Source organism: Brachypodium distachyon, chromosome 4, assembly GCF_000005505.3.
Source record: "Brachypodium distachyon strain Bd21 chromosome 4, Brachypodium_distachyon_v3.0, whole genome shotgun sequence".
NCBI classification, from domain to species: Eukaryota; Viridiplantae; Streptophyta; class Magnoliopsida; order Poales; family Poaceae; genus Brachypodium; species Brachypodium distachyon.
This window is the reverse complement of record NC_016134.3, coordinates 4,196,853-4,220,182: the sequence shown is the minus strand read 5'-3', so window position 1 is coordinate 4,220,182 and position 23,330 is coordinate 4,196,853. Positions and strand designations below refer to the sequence as shown.

Below are 23,330 nucleotides of genomic sequence, written 5' to 3'. Positions count from 1 at the left end.
GGTGACGTCTTTCTTTAACAGAAGCCAGTTCCTTTGGAAGAAGCAAGCCGGGAAACCGTCCGGCCCCGGAGATTTGCTTGGTCCAATTTGGAACAGGGCATTGCTTATTTCTTCATCGGAGAAGTCCCCATAGAGTTGTTCATTCATATCTGCATCCACCCTTTCATGAAACAGGTCGAGCACCCGTTCTGGAGCAACTGAGGTGTCGACAGTGTACAGGTCCTGGAAGAAACTTGTTGCCAGACCGTGCATCTCCTCGATCTGTGAAGTTTCAGAACCATCATCCCTCTGGATCAAGGAAATCTTATTCTTTTTTGCTCGCCACGTGGCTTTCCTGTGAAAGAAGCTTGTGTTTTTGTCGCCCGCCTTAATCCATCCCACCCTAGACCTCTGGTTCCAGAAAACCTCCTCCATCTCAAGCAGCTCATCAATCTTAACTCTGATGTCATTCTGCAGCCGTTGCGATCTCGGGTCTCTCAGATGTGCCATCGATGCGAGCTTCTTTTTCAATTTTGCAATTTCTCTGTCGATCTATCCAAAAGTCCTCTTGCTCCACCCTTGGAGAGAGCCCATGACTGAGGCAAGCTTCTCCGAGATCTGGCCCAGGTCACCCCCACTCGGCCCAACTTCCCAAGCTTGAGTGATTCGCTGCGGGAGGCCGCTATCTTGTTCCCAGAACTCTTCATACCTCTTGCATTTCCCTCAGGGGCAGCTACTGGGAGCGGGGCTTGTGACGATGAGAATCGGGCAATGGTCAGATTTGGAGGAAACGACATGCTCAACTCTACACTCAGGGAAGATCTCAGACCAGTCGGGCGAGGCAACGGCCCTGTCAAGCCTCACCCTAACATTCTGCAGACTCAGCTTTTTATTATCGAACGTCCAAGGGATTCCAGAGAACCCCAGGTCATGTAGGTTACACTCTGAGAGCACATCCCTGAACTCAGCCATTTGTCTCTCGCTTCTTCTTCGTCTTGAGTAGTGTTCATTCTGCCACAGTGTTTCATTAAAATCCCCCGCCATTAACCAAGGCCCATCGGCCATCGGTCTGATCCTGCGTATCAACTCCCACATACAATGCCTCAACTGTTTACTCGGTTCCCCATGCACAAACGTGCACCTCCATTTTATTCCAATTGGCAAATTATGAATGCAAACATCAATAAAACGACTATTTATTTTAAGAAGCTAAACCTCTAAACCCTCTTCCCATAATAAAGCTAAACCCCCACCCTTTCCTTCTCCCTCAAAAGTCACGACATTTCTAAGACCCAACCTCCACTTCAGGTTCTGCACTACATCCTTGTGCTGCCTGGTTTCAGAAAGGAACACCATCTTCGGTCTGTGAGTGTGCACGAGCCGGACCAACTCTTGAATTGTCCGAGGTTGGCCAATTCCTCGGCAGTTCCAGCATAGGATCGTCATGGCTCCTGACAGGCGTGCTTGACCAGTGGCCCCTGAGTTGGTTGCCTCCTCAGCTTGCTTTTCCGTCTCCACTTCCTTGTTCTGCTCCCCCTCCTCCACCATGGTTTTGGCTCTCTTCAGTTGATCTGTGGCTTCAGCCTCATCTGTTTTCTCCAGCACAGGTTCCATCTCCCCCCTTTTGCCTAGGATCAGGGTCTTGGACTTAAGGAACGATCCAGCCAAAGCTTTGTCCTTTCTTGCAGTGCTGCGTCTTCGGCTCCCCCTTGTCTTACTGCTTTTCTTTATTCCATCTTGGTTCACCGCCTTCTTTCCGTGGTGCTCATTGTCTCCTCCCTCCTCGACTTGTAGTTGACCGACCGCCTGGACCACCTCCCTCACCGCAGCAGCAATGGGGTCGGTGAAGGTGCGCCCCTCCGACGCCGTTTCTTCAGCTGCAGCATTCACCTGTGCCACCTTCTGCCCAACAGCGCCAGTCTTCCACTTGCCTGGCGAGGGTGGGCCGAAGCAAAGGTGCTTCTTTGCTTGGACTGGTGCCTTCGGGATGTAGAAGCTCCGGTGTTCGAATTGCCGATATGGGGACGCCCTCTGCTCCGTGCAGAATCTGACGGCTTTCAGCTCCTCCGGCATCAAACAGGATTTGGCCGCGTGGCCAATCTGCCCACAGTAGAATCAAAATCGTGGCACCTTCTCATACTTGACTTGGCAGGTTCTAACTCCCGGCTTGCCTTCCTCCTCCACATAGATGCATCTCCTCAGTGGGTTTGACATAACATGTACAATCCTCACCTGGACAAAGTCGTCCCAGATCTTCCCTCTATTGTCAGCGTGCACGTTCCTGACCTTCCCGACCATCTCGCCCATCTCTCTTCCTACCTTCTCGTTCATCATCGGAACAGGGACACCAAAAATCCTGACCCATATGGGGAGGATGTCCAGCTTCATCTCCCCCACGGCCGAATGGCCGTCATAGGCAGCCACCACCATCACGTCCCCCAGGTGTGTCCATGGCCCACCTCCAAGGATACGGTGGTAATCCCCTTCCTGCTCCAGCAGAATCAGGAACCAGCTATCAGCATGCTCCTTGTACTCCATGCCCCCCCCTCGGATGCCAGGTATCACGCAAGTGATTGAACAGAGCAGTGGAGCTGAAGGTGTGGGTGGTGTAGTACTTCCCAACTATCATCCACTCGCTAGGGAGTTCCTTCCTCAGCGCCTCCATGTTCACGCGCAGGATCTTCTTCTCCTCCCCCGGCAGCTCCCAGCCGAGAGGATCTCTGACAACGGAGGGCCCCGCCCCCTTGCTTAGAGCCGCCGGCTTCCTAGACGCTTCTCTCATCGGCATCTTATCAGGGTGGCGTCTGAACTCGGATGCACCATTGCCAGCAGCGCTTCCTTGGCTCTCCGTCATGGCAGCTTTGTGGGATGGTCTACAGAGGTGGTATTGAGACTTGCATTCGGAGACCTGCAGGTATAAAAACGCGCCCCACCCTCTGATTTGCAAAACTCGGCATCAGAATTACAGGGGTCCTTTCCATAACCCAGGACGATAATGTTGGGATTCGATATTACCAAAACAGTATACCAGAAATCCTGATGATCCTGCTGTCCGACGATCACCTGGAGAAAACAACGCCCGACTCTGATTCCCTTATCCTCTCTCCTTTCCTGCTCCGGGAATCCTTCGCCCCCTTCTGTTATCCAAAACTGACTGATTCTTGCCCGGCCCAAACCAAATCGCCATAGGCCATTCTCTGGGGTTCTCCATTTCGCCGGCCTAAGTCTGTGATCTCCCAAGAAAACCCATCTATCCTTCCCATTAGCCCAAGTCTTATACCAGCAGATCCCGTATCCATAACCGCAAGCAGCGGCGTCAGGTAGGCCAGTAAGCACCACATCTTCAGTAACTTCAGACCAAAAAATACCAACTGACAGACCAACAATCTCAGTAGCAACACCTCCTTCAGAGAACGCAAAAAGATCACGCATCCCACTATCTGCGTCATCCACAGACCCGAACCAGTTCAAAACATTGGCCATACTGCTGTTGATCGCCCCCTCTGCAATTGGCTCTTTCCTCAGCTCACCAGGTGCAAGAAGAGGGGATTTACACTGCATTTTTCTATGCGACAGATAACTAAATTCTTAGGAAATATGCACTGCATTTTTCTAGAGAGAAAGGGGTGGGAATTCCAATTACATTGAAACCTCAAACCAAAGTGCAGATTTGTTAAGTCTTTACAAAACTTGAGAAACATAATTAATCAAGTAGCCACAGGCGGCCAAGGCGCTAACCTAAGCAACGTAATGACAGTAGACTGTAGAGAACTGTGTCATTAATTTAGTACAGTACTCACTAAACTTCAACCGGAAAGAACCACGCCGGAAACCGCCACCGCTGATAATTATCCCTAGTCCGCTTAAACTTGCGCGACACCGAGCTCTTCAACAAAGGCCTGGCCACCTCGTCCGCCATGCTATACACGCCGGAATGTTGAAAGGGGTTCCCGTAATCTCCCACGAAGTAGATGCAATTTCCTCGAGCTCCCCGCCTGACACCACTAGCACGGACAGCCCTGGAGCAGGGCTTGCCGACGAAGAGCGCCCAGCCGCCGTCGAGGCCGCGGGCCTTCTTGATCCACCGGCCCAGACGGGGCCCATGGCCAAGGTCGGCCTCGAAATTGCTGAGGTCGGCGGCGACGAGCTCGTAGTACATGGCGAGGTGCGCGTACAGCTTGCCCTGGAAGAAGGCGATGTCGACGATTCGGGGCATCTCCCGCATCACGGCGCACGTGTTGGTGATCTCGCCGGCGGCCGGTGATCGGCACGTGGAGATGAAGACCCTGGATTTGTTGCCGTCCCTGGCTAGAACGGCCAGCAGCCGGTCCGGCCGTGAGGATATGGTCGCCTTCTCGATCTTCATCTTGTTGGTGGTGTTTACCATGTGGGGCTGCAGGAGAGCGGCTAGCTCGGGGAGAGGCGTGGCGGCGCCGGAGAGCGCGTCGACCAGGGAGCAGGAGCACCGCCCGTCGTCGTCGTCGTCGTCGGCGTCCTGGTGGAGGAAGAAGAACATGTTGCCGCCGGCGCTGTAGCAGGGCCCGTCGTTGTGGTGGAGGAACACCATGTTGTCTCTGCCGGCGGAGTCCTGGTTGGGGATCTGAAGGCGGTACGTCTTGTTGCTGGCGACGTCGTAGACGGTGCCGGCGAGCGGGAGAGCGAGCCAAGGGAGCTGCGGCGGCGTGGGCAGGGCCAGGAGCTTGATGCGCCACGGGCGGCAGACGGCGCGGAGGCGGACGCGGTCGGCGAGGGACCGGAGGCGGGACAGGACGGAGCCCAGGAGATGCCGCGGCAGGGCCGGCCATGCGGTCCGCTGGCATGCCATCGTCGATCGTAGTATCTCACAAACGTCATCGGAGAGTCCACATATCGATCGGAGGAACTTTTTAAGGCTGTGGACTATCGGATCGAGTTGCACATGAATTCGAGTTAGAACTTAGTTACTGTAAACGTCGGTCTCCGTCTGTCGGTGTTGTTTTCCATATCCTATTCAACACTTTTGCTTCGGTACACATCTCCTCAGCCAAGATCAGATTGCAACGGAATAACAAAATAAAATGACACACTCAATGCCTCGTCCTTCTTTTGATCTTTTTTGACAATCACCAAATATCATTTTAAAAATGTTTCTTCAGAAGATTTTGTCTCTACGTAGTCTAATCTCTCAAAAGACAACAATATCTTCCGTTTGAAAATAATAAAATTAACCTTTGCATTTTAGATTTGGATATTTTTCGCATTTCAAAACTGAACAAGTCAACAATCTGACACTGTTTGAAAACAAACAAATTACATGGTGTTAATTTGGTGACCACCCATAGTTCTACACATACTCAAATCTGCAAAAAAGATTCAAACTAATTTGGTACACACACTAATTGATTCTTCCACTTGCAAGCACAGAAGAACCAAAATGTTAAGATTCAGAGAAGCTGAATCTTTAACAATAAACATGATTGGTATCTATCGTAAGGTCTTGCCCTTAATTTTATGGTAGCATAAAGCTAACTCATCAAATGATCACAGTAGAAGAAAGTTCCGACTGAAGTATGCAAACAGCGATACCCACAATTTTGGTATGACAACGTACTCAGGTGTTCTGAGTTACGACATGCTTGCATTGATCACATGGTACTCATGAAGCCAGGTTTAGATAGACACGAAATATCGGTATAGCAGAAGTGAAGACCCTAAAAGCCGGTAAGCCCAGGTTCAGGACATGACATGAAATGCGCAAGAGGACAGAGAACCAAAAACACAAATGCACTACCACTTCACAGAGTATATTATTTGATATTGTTGAAATAAAAAAAAAGATGGTATACCAGTTTTCTTCCGTTGAATTAGACTGAGGAGATGGTGTTGTCGAAGCTAGCTAGGTAGCAGACTGTTGCCAGCCATCAGTTATGCACAGTAGATTAATAGTACTACCAATGCAGGAATTTGTTAGAACTTCATACTGTTATTAATTTATGCAGCAAGCACGTTCGAGATCAGCAGTAGTTGATTTAATATATCATGGGGAAACCGCCCTATATTCCCTGGACAAACCAAAAAATCTGAGTGGCAAGAAGGGAGAACAGATGCCAAAGTTCCTGATACCACATCATATTAGTCTGGTTGCAGCACCCGCTAATTTAGAATGTGAATCAATCATGAATCACGCCAGCCAAATTTTGTTCGAGTGAAAAGAAAACAGGCAACAGAATTTTGGCTACAAACTGAATGAAGTTCAGGTACAGAAGCAGGAGAATCAGGTACAGGAACTGGATTTCATACTGACTCAGGTGCAAAATTGACCAAGGGTATCAGATAGTATCTCTCCTCCAGAGGGAGAGATGCATAGAAGTAGAATCACAGCTATCCTATGGTGATGGCAGAGTATCATGTGAAAAATCAAAACTTCGCAACTGGGATGGCCGGATCGGGGTTGGATAATTAACCAAGATCAAGGTAGGACAGGCCATCGCCCCGGCAGCACTCAGCAATCGATAATCCCCAGGGGTTTGCCACATTACTTTTGAGAGGCAACAACACGAGCGCGGAATCTCTAGGAACGAAACAACCGTAGCCTTAACAGGGTTTCGAACTGAAGTACGAAATTGGGAGACGTTGCTGCCACCGCTCGGGCAACTGTTTGGCTTAGACCGGAGATCACCACCGTGCCGGCATCGCCTACTTACCCCGAGCGCGCCGCGGCGCAGCTCCGTGGTGTCCTCCACCGCCCGCGTGGGCCGCCACGACCGCGATGAGCGAAGGGCGTGAGGAAGCGGCCGAGCAGGCAGGGCCCATGGCGGGCCGAGGCTCGAGGAGGCGACCGTGGGGTGAGAGTAGGCGGCGCGGCGGGCGGAGTGGAAGGCAGGAGATGAAGCGAGTGCAGGGGAAGAAGGGGTACGACGTAGGGGTTGACAGGCGGAAGGGGAGAGAAGGTAGCGACCGGCCGACCGGCGGGAGAGGATGTGTGCGGTGGCTGGTGGGGTTCAGGAGGCGGGGTGTTTTTTCTTCCAGCGGAACTCCGAAAAAAAAACGTTTCGGCTATGGGGCGACGGGTTTGACGACGACGAAATAAGTGGTGTAGATTTAAGGACGATATCCGTTTCGGGGTAAAATATACCCTTTATTTTAATTATTTTAAATTATTTTATTTTGAATTTAAACTTCCTGTGGGTACTTTTTTTTGTTTACTTTTTCGATAGTAAGTGCTTTTTCAAAAGATTATACCTGTCTTTGTTTCTGTTTCGGATTGGAGCAAATAACTCTAATTCGGCTACGCCTACGAATCAGTCGACATTTTGTACAAATTTATGAACGGAAACTCTTATTTTTCATATTTTCGTATACTTTATTAAACCATGAATCTAATCTTTTGTAAAAAGTAAATCTCTTGGCTTGAATTTTTGAACTTTGAATTTATTATCATAAAAACTAGCTAGATAGACAATTTTAGAACTTATAAGCGCCCCCCTCTCCTTACTAGCTCCCTCTCCCTCTCCAGCGTTTGTTCTCTGCCTTCCACTCTCTTGTGCGCCTGCTCTCGGCTTTCCTCTCTCTTCTATCGTAACCCTGTTCCTCTAATTTTTCACATCAATTGAATCTTCTAATCTTATTGTTTTTGGTTCTCCAGGGGTGCTACTATTGGAGCTTTCTTCGGTTTAGGTTGTTGCCCTTGTTGTGGCCATGTGGCCGAACAACGCAGTGAGGCGAGCTAGGCCTGGAGCGTCATGACCTGCTGCTGGAGCATGAGGATGTGTAAGACGCAACAGTAGACCGGGTGCCGTGGCACTGAGGCGGAGGTATGTGTGGAGGAGGAATAATGCGACGAAGGGATCGATCCTTCCCAAACGAAGGCCATGACATGGCATGACTTGAGCACGGAGGGCTCGGGAAGGAGACATAGCGGATTAACTGGAGAAAATATATTAGTACCCTTATGACGAAGACATGGAACTTGACTGTACCCACAAGGGTTGATCTCGAGTCCCTCGACCCAGGGTGACCAGAGACTCGAGAAGGAGTTTCGACTCACGAATGAGCCTTGGAGTGGCACCCAAGACAACTGCCAACTCACGAATGAGCCCTGGAGTGGCACCCAAGACAATTGCAGAGACTTACGAATGAGTTCCAACTCCCACCGAGCACAAGCTCAATACAAGCAGCCACAAACAAGAGTAGGGGTGTACCTCCTCTCCAGGGCCCAAACCTGTATAAATTCGTGTTCAAGGTGTTACCATCGATGATCCTTGGTCGTGCGCTATTCCAAACCATATTCTGACGGTGTGCAACATCGACAGTGGCGTGACTGGTAGGTGGAGTGTGCAATTCCCAAGACCAGATCCGATGGTACACATGACCCCCTCCCCTCCCACATGTTCATATCATCCGTATGTGTCATGATTGTAGCAGAGCTTATCTGGCTGATATCTAATTCTCAAATCGTTATTATATCACACTAGAAATATCAATGTAAAAGGCGCATCAAAATAATTAAATAACCATGCTTATGTGTTTCGTGCAGGCTTAGGATTGGAATTTGCTACTGGTCAGCTTTGCAAAGCCTGGCCCGGCCTGAGGCATGATTAGATCTAGTTTCCAGACACATATCCAAGTTTTCTTCATACAAAAGAATACTTAAACTTATATTCAGATTTTGAATCAGTGGCAAAGACATTGTCAGTTCAATTCGTATTCCTTCTCCGTTCGATTCGAAAATTTGCTTCCGCGCTGAATCGACTCTCCACGGTCCGCTCCGCACACAAGAGGAAAACCAGATCCTCCAGATCGGACGGTGCAGATTAGGCAGGAGTTGAACGGCAACCGGCCCAGCCCTAACAGGGAGCCTATAAATACAAACGAAATCCTCCATCCAAAACACAACAAACCCCCAGCCGCCAGCCGCCGCCGCCGCAGGTCACCTCTCTCTCCGTACCCATCTTTTCGCCCCTGGAAGTTCGTTGTTCTCGATTTGATTCTGGTGTTTCCTTGATTTGCCTTTATCATTCTGGTGTTTCTCTGATGATGATCAAACTAATACTTTCGTTCTTCTGAAATTCTCGGTGTGGAAGAACTGGAGACCTGAACTGAGGAGACCCGCATCAATTTGATATTTGTTTTCCTAATGGTTGGAGATGGGTGTTCATAGATCTCGATGAAGACCTGTGATGCAGAAAAGTAGTGGCCTGATTCATACGTTGATGAGATCTATATTATCACCCAGAGGGATCTGAACCACCCGTCTGCCAGATCTTGTTATCTTTTGTTTTTGTTTCTTGCTGCGAATTTGTGCATCTTTTTTTATCGGCTCCCAATGACTGGACAAATTCTAAGTTTCAGCCTTGTCTGAAGAAATATCAATCTGTTGATACTATTTGTGCACATGTTCTGAGGTTGCCATTAGAGCAAATCTAATCCACTGTTTTGTGCGCTGTTTATTATCTTCGTGTGCAAGATCTATTTTTGAGTGTTCTCCGATGATGATGAAACTAAATACTTTCGTTCTTCTGATGCGCTATCTCATGGCGCGGTGCGGAAGCAATTTGGAGACCTGAACTGAGGAGACACTTTTTATATCTTGCCAATATAAGTAACAAGTACAATTGATTTTGTTGATTTCTTCATGCTTTATTCTATTGTGGATTTGGAAATGAAAATAAATTTCGTAGCAAAAAACACTTTTGTTGTTGATGTTGCTTCACAACTGGAAGAATGGCCTGTTGATAACAGTTTGGTCATCCTGTAGAGGGAAGCATAGATGAATGGAAACACCAGCCAGCATTAAACAGCACGATGCATAATCACACTGCGTCGTGTTACCTGTCTTCTGGCACATTTGTTAACAACTGAAAATGCATTTTGTTTTTTTGAATTTGGTCTCGATATTTTGTTTTCCGAGATCTTTTTTTGTTTGTTAAAACCACCAGATTGCCAACGTGTAACTGGACAGCAGAGAACGCAGCAGTTTACCCTGCTCCAGTTTGTGCAGTAGCAGAAGACGTACCGGGCGGCCATTTCAACAGGCAGATTTATTCTGAAGACCAACTACTTACATTGAACTTGCTAACTTGTAATTTATGTCTAAAATTTCTCAATTTGAAGTGCCCAACTTATTTAACAGCACTCTATAAGTGATGATTGTCAGATAGCAAATTCTATGCTGCTATCAGATGCTAAAAGTAAATAGCCAACACCAGTGAAAACCTAATTCTTGCACAACAGTTTTAATATATGGGCAAATAAGAGTGTAGGCAAATAACTGTTAGCAAATGCAGTACCAATAAGTTTTCGTTACTAAATCTAGACACAGGTATCTGGAATTCTGGATAAAGCTGCCACAAGTAATTTGGATTTGAGGGAGCACTTGTTTGGCTAACTTTCAATATCAACTGAAATAAAGTACTCTCTGTTTCATAATTCTTGTCGTAATCTTACGTGTAGACAACTTTTCGAAATAGATACATCAATTTTTAAGCAAATTTGAGACAAGATTATGAAACGGAGGTATCTGGCTACAAATTTGGTGGGCCATCCAGATTCTTTCAGCGGTTTGAAAGTTTTTCAAATGTAAGGCGTATTCCAAACATGAGATTCCCGAGAAAAAGTACTCCCTCCAATCCATATTAATTGTCTCAAATTTGTCTAAATACGGATGTATCTATAACTAAAAAACGTCTAGATTAGATAAATTTAATATTTTGACAATTAATATGGATCGGAAGGAGTACTGTTTACTCAAAAGTGTTCTTGAAAAAGAATTACCGAGTATTTTCAAAATAAAAATGACATTAGTCCAATCTCCAATGCAAGAGCCCTCGGACGTAGCTCATCACTAAGACACTAACTAGCGACACATGTACATGTACAGAAACCATGTTACATAATCGAGAATTCGGATTCCCATCCACGAAATGTACATGCAAAATACAAGATTCAAAACAAGAATTCAGATTCCCGTCCACTAAATGTACATGAAAAATACAAGAATCTCAATTTCTGCCTACTCTCATCCGCACAGAAGAAGGCCCTGGCAAAAAAACACACCCCGCGCCTCTTCTCGGGGCGCAATGGTCAGCTTCCTCTATTACATCCAACTGTAATAGCGGATCAAGCTGGTATGCAGTAGGAGGTGCTGAGGGTGGGAGGAAGGACGCACACCAGATGGGGACCTGCCGGATTGCAGCTCACATTCGCCTCGCCTACGTCTGGAAGGCCTAGCTGTGGAGGGTGGACGTACCCTGACACCAGCGGGACGCATGTCACAGCAATCTCAATCCTTGATCCTGTGGGTAAAATCGATGCTTAGCGTTGTAATTGTACTTGTACAGATGGATTCCATTGGTGTTGGACAAAGATGGATGACAAGTGTATTGAATGGTAGATCCTAACCTTGTGCCTTCGAGAATGAAATGTGACCGCATTTCCTCCCGGCAACCATCCAGTTTTGTGGATTAGCATCGACCTGATAAAGTATTTCATCCTGCCGAACAAATTCAAGTTTAGTTTTAGAGAAAATTTCCACTGTGTTCTGTCCTCGGTGTTTACCTTTTTTCTCAACTGAGACGACACAAGGTTTAGAAAATGAACCCAAAAGGCAAAAGAAGAAAAAGGCATCCTAGCCTAAACAAAACTTCAGCAAGAAAAACAAGAAAAGGAAAGAAAACCAAACATGAGTTTACTCATCTACTGCATTAACATGATGCCTACTGAACTGGATCAATAGCATGGAATGAGATGCAAGAAATCACAAGAATGCTCAGCAGACTTACGTCAGGAAGAGATGCTTCGTCCAGGTCCTTCAGCCTTTCAACCCTCCATTTCATGTTGACTAATTGACCAACTCTCAGGCAATCGGTAGAAAATGGAAGGAATCCAACTGCCAGACAAGGATCCAGGACAGGGCGTTTCAGTTTGAGTGAAATCTTGAATAGAAGCTCTTCAGAATCATCAGGTTTAACCGGAACTGGAGAGTGTGCTCCGGTTGTTCTATCACCAGATATCCCATACTTGATGGTCATCATGCTGTCTGAATTTTCCAGCTCATCTAGATCTGAAAATGTGAAAGTTAGTCAGGATGATTCATGTTAAGGAGCTGTATATTATAAGAAAATTAGAAAAATGGAATTTACATTGTATTTTTTGGATGGCCATTATTGTATGCTGGTACTACTCTATTCAACCCTATGGGGCTTCTTGGAAGAATAATATTTCTTGGTCACATTCTCGTAAAGAAATACTCGTCCAAAAATAGAACGATAGACAATAACTTCCAGTATAATGTACTCCCTCCGTCCCATATTAAGTGACACAAAATTGTCTCAATGTGGATGTATCTATATACAAAATATGTCTAGATAGATGTAATAGAAAGTCACTTAATACGAGACGGAGGGAGTATGACTTATCGTTATAGTAAAGAGTAATGGACATGAGCATCCCTGGCATGTAAATATGAAAAGTGTACTTTCTAGAAAGATGTACCTTTTGTGCCACTTAAACGTATTACAAATAAGATTCCAGCTCTGGAAGAAGGAGCAATAACCAGAGGGAACAAACTTGAGGTCGGCCGTCCATCTCCGTTGCCTAAGTGCTCAAATCCAGCTTGTAGGTCTAACGATACGTCCTTTACATGCAGAGTGGCCTTCACTTCAGAATGCAATATCACCTGAACATGAAATAAACATATGTTGGTGGAATTCAAGAATCCAATCCAAGAGAAATAGTTTTCAATTAATACTTGCATTTGCAGAAACATATTCTTAGAGTTGCCAGCATTGTTGCTGAGACCTAATACAAGACGAGACCATGTTTTTATGTGCCTTTTTTCTAACAATGTATCAGCTAACAATTGTGTGAACATGAAAACTATACCTGCAGAAGTAGAGTTCCATCATTGCACTTGTCAACAACACGTGTGCTTACATGGAATGGATTAGTGAAATGTACGGCAATGGTCCTGAAAACCAATCACAATGGTAAATATTTGACTTGGCATATCTAAATACAAAGTGAGAGCACAAATACTTGAGAGTATACCTTTCAAATACTTGATTATGGAAGGCTCCAAACTCAAGCTTGAGAGCAATCATTCTCATCCCATCTACTATGCTATGTTTCAGAGGAGATGCTGACAAATAAAAAACAAAAATGTCAACCATATGGCTGGAATGAACTACCATACCAGACTTATTACCAATTTCATACGGACCTGGGGATGTTCCCCTTGCAATGGTATCGTCAATAGCACGAACAGGAAACCAAACAAGAGTGGTTACATCACTAGCCCAATCTGGCAGTTTTATCTTCCCATTTTCGATGGGCACCTTCTCAACCCTTCCAGGTTCACTGGAGCTTGATAATGCCTTTGAAGCATCAGTAGGACCAGATTGCTCCCCGTTGCTTCTGTAACTTTCAATCTCAATCATCTGGGACTCCTCGATTTTCAGTTCAGCACCGGCATCTATATGCAATATGCCACCTTTCAAAGAATAGTCTATAGGCTTGACAATCAACCCGATCCACTGGAGTTCATTCATAAGTAATGCAGAGGATACAGCAGGAGTAATATCAACCAAAGCCCTCGGTTTTCTCACCTACAATGACCGCATGCACATAATAAAGTGAGACAGGCCTAATAGAACTTACAGTGTTTCATTAATATAAGAAAGGTTTATCCTGTTATGCGGCCTCCCTCTTTAATCCTCTATTACTAATATATATATTATTTGCGAAAATAAATAGTTGCAACCCACTACTGATTTGTCTTGCTCTATGGTGAAGCCACATCATCACTATTATTTTTAGTCATTGATCTGTTGATGGATATGCTGCCTGCATCTCGGTACGCATGCCTGCTCCATCCACAAGGAGAGGCCAGGATCTACATCTCCAACGTCCTGCTCCGCATGCTTTCCGGCCAGTCCGTCAAGATCATCGCTCTGCTTGCTTCCACCAAACCGAGCAGCCTTATCAATCCTTTACTCATGTCCCTTCTTCACTTCTCTCAAATTCAGAATAAACTATCTGTGCCACCGCAGTTATCTTTGTGCAGTTTTTTTTATTTCTGTTGCATGCTGTTTCATGAAAATTTTAGTGAATATACACAACTTGATGATCCAGTCAATAGTTTTTATTCAAACTTTGCTCCATTCAATGAGAATGAATAGATCAGTGCTATTCACAATAGGTTACGTTGGAATTGAAGGAGTGACACAAATATTCAATCAAATTCCTGTTTTCTCATTGATATTAAAAATATTTATCTTTTTGAAATTCCATTGACTGAAAGTGGTTTGAACAGATAAGTTCAGATGCTTCATCCTCATTTCGATTGGTATAATGCCTCCACTACTATAGTTTACCATGCTTGAGCAGTGCCAAACATTTGTTATCACAAAAAATATCGTTGGATAAAAGTTTGAAATAGATCAATTAGTTTTGTGGCCCTTTAAGCAAATCTGGCCAATGACTCCATTTATTAAATCATTTGGCAGTTTATACCTACCCAACCTAATTGTTGTTATTTAAAGTTTGTAAGAGACCACAAAGCTTTTGTTGTTCTTAATATAAACATATGAATTTGTGGATGCCACTACATATATAGGCACGACATACATTTATGTGCTTAAGAAAACTTTGACATGCAAAAAAAAAAAACTATTGATTTACCAGATTTTTTGTGAATTAGTATGGACAATAGTAATTTACGCTGAACTCGGATATCCTTCAATGGCAGTACAATAATTTTTAGAAATTATTAATCTTCCTAGATAAAATATCTGAGGTAGTTGCACGAAATATTACGAATGCCCACAAAATCTTTTAGTACTGATCTTCAATTCTTTACATTTTACTTCTTTTTATGCGGGGATTTCTTTACATTTTTACTGTCTTACGCACACCAATGTCTATTTTGAGCAAATATCCTGCAGCAACGCACGGGGTGTCATCTAGTTTTGAAAAATATTGCTAACTGACGGGTGGTTAGTTGACATGATTCACAGGGACTAACTTGTCACAACTATCCAGCTTATTTTAATGCATTACCTTCAAAACAGGTCTTGTTGGCTTCTCAAAGCTCATGAATTCATCAGTGTCCACTGGACCATCTTGAGAAAATCCATGCGATCTGAATGACAGCTTGCCAATCTGTCCAGTGAGAGCACCCAACACATAGGAACCAGGCTTTTGAGGAGGAATGGCGAAGGTGATAATATTTCTACCTGGTACAAGAACACGTGCATCTGAACTCTTTATTGCCTGCATGACACGGCAGCATTAATCCATTAGGTGACAGCAAAGAAATGATGGAACTGAATTTGAAGTTTTGAACTGGATACACTAGTATATCTGACTATAAATAACAAGTATACATCCCACAGGGAAAAATTAGAAAGCTATCGGTAATGTAATTACAAACTAACTGTACCTTAAGACCTTCATCCGCACTAGAGGAAGCTGACAATCTTAAACTGAGAGACTCGAGTGCGATGTCATCTGGGAAGCCACTCCAAACTGCTACAGATAGTGTACCAGGATCTCCATCACATAATTCTAGTGGTGGAGCAGGATTTCCAGCAAAAGTAATTAGTGATGAAACATCAAGGGGCACAGGATGCTTCATTTCGCTGTGGGCAAGCCGGACAACCTCTGACTGGAAAGCTTGCCGCTCTTTAGACGAAAACAAGCTACTCTCTAGAGAAAGTAACTTTACACAGGAAGCCAGATAACCAGCTTCATCATTAAGAATCTTCTGGCATTCTGCAAGATCAGGAAGAACATCTGCCAACAGCTCTTCCCAGCCTTCTGCGGAATAAAGAGCACAGACTTTCTCATATGATTTTGCAGCCAAATCATAATTTCCATGCTTAAAGAATATAGCTGCAATCTCTCCATCAAGCACAACTCCATGCCTTTTCCACCAAGAGCGGTGATAATTGTCAGCTGCACCTTTAGTAAGCTCCATATATCTATTCTGGTAACAGAAAAACAATTACTGTTGCAGTTTATTTTTATCTATTGCTTGGGAAAAATTCTATAAATAACATAATTTTCAATCACATGTCTCTAAAATTAAGTAGTTTGACAAAGCAATGAAAACTAAATTATCTGATACGAGAAAACAAAAAAAATCAGCAGCATAAATACACTGGCTGAAAATTCAAACATGTAATGAACATTTAAAATTTATAATGGAACAGTAAAAGAAAATCTATCATGATGAGCATGGTTGAATAAATACCTCAAATTCTTCTGGTGATGAAAGTGATGTCATAAAATCAGGATCAGATATTGTCTGTTTCAATGCATGCTCAGCTGCAACATGAATTTCTGACAACCTCATGGGCCGATCAACTGGTAGGGAAGTCTCCGAGGTTGCTGGTCCGGACATAGTTCTTATCATCAAGTTAGAAGAAGATTTGTTGGAAGGAAGTTTTGAATGTGCATCTAAACCTGAACTGCCCAGACAAAAATAAACACAAATATATATATAATAAATAAGATAATCCAAAGTTTACGCCAAAATTCACATTCCAAATATAAATGCATCACTAAATGGGAGAACGACAACCCTTACCCATCAACTGAATCGTATAATTCAGACATATTTCCAACAGAAAGAAAAGCTCTACGCCTATTAGCCTCACGAAGAAGAAAAGAAGGTTCTAATGGCAGTGGTTTCCTCTGAATGTTGAAGAGCTTTTCTCTTGGTTTTGCTTGAAGAGTTATCTGCATAAGGGAAAAGTTTCACAACTTTAGGCCACGGTTTGCATTAAGCATGCTATGAGCAGCTAAACATCACAAGCATTCCGTTTGTCCAAGACAGGGGGAGTTGGTACAAGGATTTCCCGTTTTCAACTCCAGAATTCGGCATCTCTATGATTACATATTCTACTCCATCCCATGTTTAATTAGATCTAGAAAATGCAACAGCTTTGGTAACTGGTCATCACTCTTCAGTGCTATGTTACTTGGAGATCTTTTCCATGGGTTTTCTTTTGTTCTACACCAGTACCAAATGCATAATTTATATTTGTTATAAACCGAAAAGTTTGCGTGCCATGCAAAGTTGCATGTTCATGGACAAAAATAAGAGGTATTCCTTCCGACAAAATAAAAATAAAAACGGTACGGTCACTCAATATGGAATAGCATTGTCCATTTCCATATTTCACACATCATTTTATGCCAGTTGATATAGAAATTTTTGCCTTTTGAACATACCAAATTAAAGAGCAAGGGGGCAGCTAGGTTCAGTGATTGATTTGCAACATGTTCATGCTGTCTGTATGTATGTGTATGGCTCAATTAGACCCCACAAGACATTTGAATGCAAAAGAACCTTCTCCTTTGCCATGAAATCTAAGTAGAAGGCATGAAGTAAAGCTGAAAAATGCTTGCCTTCTCTTTTGTCATGATTTCCGCCGATGAATCAGGTGGAATTGAAGGCCAAGTAGCTGGCTTTGGCCAAGATAGCATGCTTAAAGATGCGCTACATATACATCAAACAAGTCAGTTTGGACGTAAAACTGGATGGAAAGGTGAATTCAGAAAATCTAATAGTGGCACTGGCATTGATCTTATACCTGTTGACTGGGCTTTTTTCTATCTCAACACCATAACCAATTAAGTAAGCAAGCCTCATAAACTGCAATATCCATCAAAAGTAATATATAAGCAAAGAGTTTTGCCCATTTTCAACCAATTAGGCAAATGTAACCCAAAAGATAAGCAAAAAAGAGTTCACACAGTTGAATTTGATTGCAATAAGAAGCTAATAAATAATAAAGTACCAAAACACAAAGCAAGCATAGAATAGTATGTTATTTGAACTTCAAACTGTTGATGAAAAATAAAACATTAGGAGTAGGGTTGACCATCAGTAAATAAATCATTAGCACTGCATATAAATGTTTTAATTTTAAACAGCAATTTTGCAAAAATAAGGACAGTACTGTTAGGAAACTCATAAGTCCTAAGTCCCAAGCTTAAGATAAACGAAAGATATGATTGCCAATAGAAGGAAAGAAAATAGTTCATGTTGATTGTATAAAGCAACTGTAAGCAAATAACCACACTTGCTAGGTAACTCCTAAAATGATAAACAATAAAAAATAAACCACATCATTTTGTGTACCAATAGTGAAACATATTTTCTGAAAATTTGCAGAAAACACCACACTGTTCGACTTTATTGTTCATTTAATTGCAATACCTCAGCTGTACCACACACAGAATTTTAGGCACAACATGGATTAGAACTAGATGGCCCTGGAACCAAGCAGCATGACCATGCTGTAAATGTGTTACGGTAACCACATCATAGGGGCAAGGAAGAAAAGTAGGACTAGATTGATATATTTCTTGGCGCTTGCCTCTGAAAAAGATAAAACCCCATCCTTGTATAGATGTCGATGCTATGTGAAGAGTAACTGTGTGTGTACTATTTACACCACACCTACAACTATCACACGTCAACAGTACCCAAGTTGGTCCCTTGATGGGCTGCACATGACAACAGTCTTTGGCCCCAAAACAATTACTCCCTCCGTCCAACAAAAGATGTCTCAAGTTTGTCAAAATTTGGATGTATCTAGACATGACTTAGTGTATAGATGCATTCAAATTTAGTCAAAGTTGAGACATCCTTTGTTGGACGGAGGGAGTATACGTTTTAAGTTTCTCAATTACAGAAAGGAAAAATGATAAAATCAGGACACTAAGGCAATTAACAATATTGCAGATCAATAATGGAACACAAGGAGTATTAAAACTTGCCTTAACACGGCATAGAGAATAAAGATCACCCTGAAGACGATGGAACTCCTTCTCTGAGTCAATAGCAACAATTCCATTGTCATACTGTGCACTTGTAGATTTTATTAAACCCAAACATGCAGTTATCACCCATACTTCACGGAAACAAAATGGTAGAGCATTCTGAAGGGCAAAGGGGAAGCAAAATCAGGATTAAGAAAGAAGTATTTTGCAAGAACATAAATGGTTCTTGAAACGTAAGAAAATAGGAAAACCATGTTTACATACTTCATGCAGGGCTAGCGTCTTGGAAAATCCAACAACAAAAGCATATCCTCTTGCAGCAACCTCAACCGGACGAGACAGTTTAAATAATAACTGAAAAAGGTGAAATAAAATGAACGGTAAAGACAATATGTAATTGTCAGTTTCCCTAAAATTAAGTACTAAGAAAATATAGAAAACTATCTACAGCACAAAAGAAAAACATCAGATGTGTAGTTTTATATAACCCAGTTCATTTCAGAACAACAATAGCATGCTTTTACTAAGTAATTAAATAAGCATAGGTTCTTTAATGCCCATCTCCTAATTGTAAACGATGTATAATTCTAAGTCGCTGCAAAAAAAGCAATAAGATACTTACACAAAACAGTAAGCAGTAGTGCTATATTGCAGAAACTATTTCAGCAACCAAATAATCCATTATGTACATACCTTAGCCTGGCAAGCAAATATATATTGCCTAAACTCAAATTCCCTGAATACATCATCCTGAATAATTTGGGTCAAAGCTTTGAACCCTGGATTTAACAGTGCAGCTTGATCATCACCAGTATCCAGTCCTCCGAATTCCCGATGTTTCCCAGGGAGATTTACTGCATTCATGCAGACATATGAATACCAATACCAACGAGTAGCTATAATGTGAAATAGATATGCCCAATTTTTAGATACGGTACCAACGTGATAAGCTTTATGTCAGAATGTAACAGTTTCTCTTAACATAGAAAGAAAAGAACTTAGTTGACCATATCGTCAGTATAGTATTAAAGCAAGAATCGTGCCAAATAGTTGGTAAATAAACAGTTGTCTCCAGAAAGAACAAGCAAGCTTTCACAGATAGATCCATTAGTTTACGGTTGGAAGTAATATCAATGGTTTATGATCATATTGGCATTCGAACTATCTAAATGATCTGCTATCAGAAGATGGGTTCAAGTTACAAACCTTCTAAAGGCAAACTAATTCTAACCTACGGTCCAATAGACACTCTACATGTGCTATAGATGAAGTATCTGTGCTGCAGTTCTGAAATATGATTTCATGTTAGCAGTTAGCCTATAAACATGAACTGTGGCATATTCTTATTGGGTTCAACATTATCAGAGAAGACAACAAGGAGAAGGAATCACTGGCTCAGAAGAAGAACCATCTCGGAGGACATTACCAAATTCAGACATGCCAAGGGAGCGGGGAGGGGGCAAGGGGGTGCTGCGCTGCAGGCGGGATCTGCCACAGCAGACTACTACAGCTCACAAGCATAATAGAAAATGCAACTTGAACTCGTGTTGGAGAAGGACTACTTGCACTCTTGTATAATGGATTCGCTCCTAACCTCTTCCTCTAGACTCTGAACTAATTTTTCACGGCTGGATGTCTGCCATATTCTAGATCTTTTGCAAATGCTATACCACTCTAATTCTCTTGCCTTGATCATTGTACATTTTATTTCTCAAGCAATGACAAAAATCCATGTTCCCAAATTATCTTCCTACCACTCTAATTCTCTTGCCTTGATCCCAAATTGCCAGCAACAGCGCCTAACCACCACCATAAGCATCGAACACCGGTGTGCCAGCCCTATAACCTACGAATTAACCGCACATAACTAATGGATAGATCATATGCAGTATGTAGTTACTGTGAATTCATGGAAAACTCCATCACTCTTGAAGTCACCTTACAAAGAAATCCTGATAGATTAGAAAAGAAAATCTTTTTATGATGCAAATTTAATTAGTGGAAGCTCAAGAGTTAAAGCAACATAACTGCCGTATCAAAGTTCGAGATAACCTGATTCTGAGTAGCATAGTTCAAGCTCATCATATTCACGTAGTGAATCTTCATGAAGATTAGTCACCTCAAACATGAATGCCAAGCTTTCCTGGACAATAAAAAGTGTCAAGTCAAATGAAGCCACGGAAGCATAAAGGTAAATAAACCCAGTGCCACCAAGAATGAAACAACAATTGACGAGCATCATGGATGGTTGCATTGTTATACCTTCAGAATAAAGAAGTTGCAGAAGTTCCATATTGGGGTGAATCGCTGCTCACTTAACTTGCGGTTTTCCTCTTCATAAAACTGAACCCTTCTATCCAATGTGTTTCTTATGCAGTCCACCATTTTTGAATCAAAATCATCCCAGAAATCCGCATCAGTTCCATGAAGATCAAATTTGCAGCATCTATACCATAAACAGGCATTTTTAATATTTGCATATAACTCAGCACTATTTGTAGTAACATTTAAACCAAAACCCCCAAAAAAGAGTTCCTTGAGAACTCAAAGTGGAAGCATCCTCATAAAAATAAAATCAATGGCAGAATGTTACATTAAAGCGATAAATACATATAAATTTTCAGCACACAGTATGAATGTCACACAACTCTACTATGGATACCTTTCTCTTCTTTTAGTGTTGAAATCGGTCTCAAGCCTAGCATATACTTTCTTTGCCATCTTAGTTGCTTGATCATTGCCAGGATGGGCCTTCGACACAAATACGATGAACCATTCCCTCTCATCATTTTGCACAATTAATTTGAGACGGGGCTTAAGAATGGTCTTGAACTCATCAAGATCCTGTACATTTTTTATATACGAAGAATGGAAATTAAGGTCATGTTCCACAAGTGGTATTTAAAAAGAATCAGCAGAGCATGCTGCCTGTAGCATGATATGAAGAAATGTGAAGAGAGTACCTCACAAGTAACAAGAACAACAGTGGCATATGGTTCCCGGAACCAGAATAAGTATTGTTCTTGTGGGAATCGACTACGCAGCCTTGAATCAGTAGTCTGTATAAACTCAGCTGGCAAGTTTTCCACAAAAACAGGGTTCCTCGCCTTGTTATTGAGGCATGCCTTCTTGACAGGCAAGCGCTGCTCAAAACTCTGTCTGACGTTGAGCCACAAGTCACTCACATCCTCAACTGTCACAAAAGGTTATTTGTGGTATGAGAAGGAATTTATGCATATACACGAACTTGAATTCACATTAGTCTGTGTGTACAGCAAGGAACTAAAGTGGTTGTGTAATCAACTTTCGATGTACCTGGCCAGGCTATACCCATTAACATCCGCCTGTCTATCACCTACTCGCTACGCCGGTGTGTTCAATTTCACATAATTTTAGTACAAGTCTGCTTGTGCCAATATGCCGATCAGCTGATGCATTACATGCGGTTTCCATGCAAAACAATATTGTGCGTACAAACTGGAAATTGGAGACTTCCCCTCATTTCCCATTAGCTTAAGCACTACGAATTTACTAGGCACTAATAGAGATGCGACCAGCAGGAAGCTGAACACGACCACCTTGAATCTCACTAAACTAGACGACCCCAGCAAGCATGAAACCAGCATTTGAGCTCTATTCCCTAGAAATATCCCCATTTCAGCTCCAATAGCTGCCCGATCGGGCACACAACCCCCGAGATCACGCGGGCCCCGGTGCGCAGATCGCGCTGTAATCCGAGCCGCGGCTGCCCGGGACAGAGCGATTATCACGGAAGGGGTGAGATCCGAGGGGATACGGGGTAGGGTTTAGGGAAAGGGTGTGGCATACCGGCGATGACGACGCGGTCGCAGGAGGACTTGATGGTCTGGAACTGCGCCAGGTAGTTCGCCATCGTTGACGCTGCCGCCGCCGCCGCCGCTGCCGGGATGGGTAATGAGCTAGCTGCCTCGCTAGCACTACTGCTCCATGAGGCGCTCCGCGGAGCGGTCGCCGGAGACAGGGGCTAGGCGGGGGGGCGTCACGAGATGCGGAGGGGGAGGGGGAGGGGTGGGGACTTGAGTTTTGGTGGAGACGAAGGCCGGCGCTGAACCGGGGTGGAGACTGGAGAGGCTGTAGGGTGGGCCCACTGGTAAGGTGCATTTCTTTTTCTCGTAATACCCCGTCCGAAAACATGAATCAATTTAAAATTTGTCCAACCTTATACTCCCTCCATCCCATATCAAGCGAGTAGAAAAATATATCTACACACATACTGTGTATTTTAGAAGATCAAGTATGACAGCAATGATTTGCATACCACCTCAAGTGGTACAGTAACTTGGTTGCCGATTCATATTTGATTAGAATCGCATCGGAGTTGACACAAACAAAGAGGAAGAACATAGCATATTGCGGTGAGAGGCCATCCCAACCTCATAGGTGTGGTTCGTGCGACGTCGTTGCCACCAACGCGCTCGAGGTGAAAGGCGAATCGATCGCGGTGAAGATTGAAGGGTACGAAAGAAAATGAGAAAGCAAAGAAACCGAGATGCTTTTCGTAAATTTGCATCAGTCCCAAACATCCTGGGGACCGAAAGGAT

At 43.4% G+C, this 23,330-nt stretch overlaps 2 protein-coding genes, 1 long non-coding RNA gene and 3 other non-coding genes across 6 annotated transcripts; 4 read left to right on the top strand and 2 right to left on the bottom strand.

Moving 5' to 3' along the window:
• Positions 1–3,604: 3,604 nt before the first annotated feature.
• LOC106866790 lies at positions 3,605–7,026 on the bottom strand. Its single transcript, XM_014902596.2, has one exon. The coding sequence runs from the start codon at positions 4,802–4,804 to the stop codon at positions 3,779–3,781; it is 1,026 nt and encodes a 341-aa protein (XP_014758082.1). The 5' UTR covers positions 4,805–7,026; the 3' UTR covers positions 3,605–3,778.
• A 1,761-nt stretch (positions 7,027–8,787) lies between these two features.
• On the top strand, positions 8,788–9,554 carry LOC104584375. Its single transcript, XR_732070.3, has 2 exons — positions 8,788–8,886; positions 9,042–9,554. It is a non-coding gene; the product is annotated as an uncharacterized LOC104584375 (long non-coding RNA).
• On the top strand, positions 8,985–9,066 carry LOC112269041. Its single transcript, XR_002960631.1, has one exon. It is a non-coding gene; the product is annotated as a small nucleolar RNA Z159/U59 (small nucleolar RNA).
• Positions 9,440–9,535, top strand: LOC112269040. The gene has a single exon (XR_002960630.1). It is a non-coding gene; the product is annotated as a small nucleolar RNA Z159/U59 (small nucleolar RNA).
• Positions 9,555–9,661: 107 nt separating the features above from the next.
• On the top strand, positions 9,662–9,807 carry LOC112269075. The gene has a single exon (XR_002960662.1). It is a non-coding gene; the product is annotated as a small nucleolar RNA snoR137 (small nucleolar RNA).
• A 909-nt stretch (positions 9,808–10,716) lies between these two features.
• Positions 10,717–22,807, bottom strand: LOC100833417 (trafficking protein particle complex II-specific subunit 130 homolog). The gene is made up of 21 exons (XM_003575468.4): positions 22,579–22,807; positions 21,714–21,943; positions 21,413–21,594; positions 21,013–21,196; positions 20,803–20,893; positions 19,444–19,604; positions 19,015–19,104; positions 18,748–18,909; positions 17,556–17,617; positions 17,371–17,461; positions 16,547–16,698; positions 16,211–16,427; positions 15,398–15,943; positions 15,016–15,228; positions 13,178–13,562; positions 13,006–13,096; positions 12,841–12,925; positions 12,451–12,634; positions 11,739–12,019; positions 11,359–11,449; positions 10,717–11,252 (listed from the first exon to the last, which is right to left on the bottom strand). The coding sequence occupies exons 1-21, from the start codon at positions 22,640–22,642 to the stop codon at positions 11,077–11,079; spliced, it is 3,738 nt and encodes a 1,245-aa protein (XP_003575516.1). The 5' UTR covers positions 22,643–22,807; the 3' UTR covers positions 10,717–11,076.
• Positions 22,808–23,330: the final 523 nt, after the last annotated feature.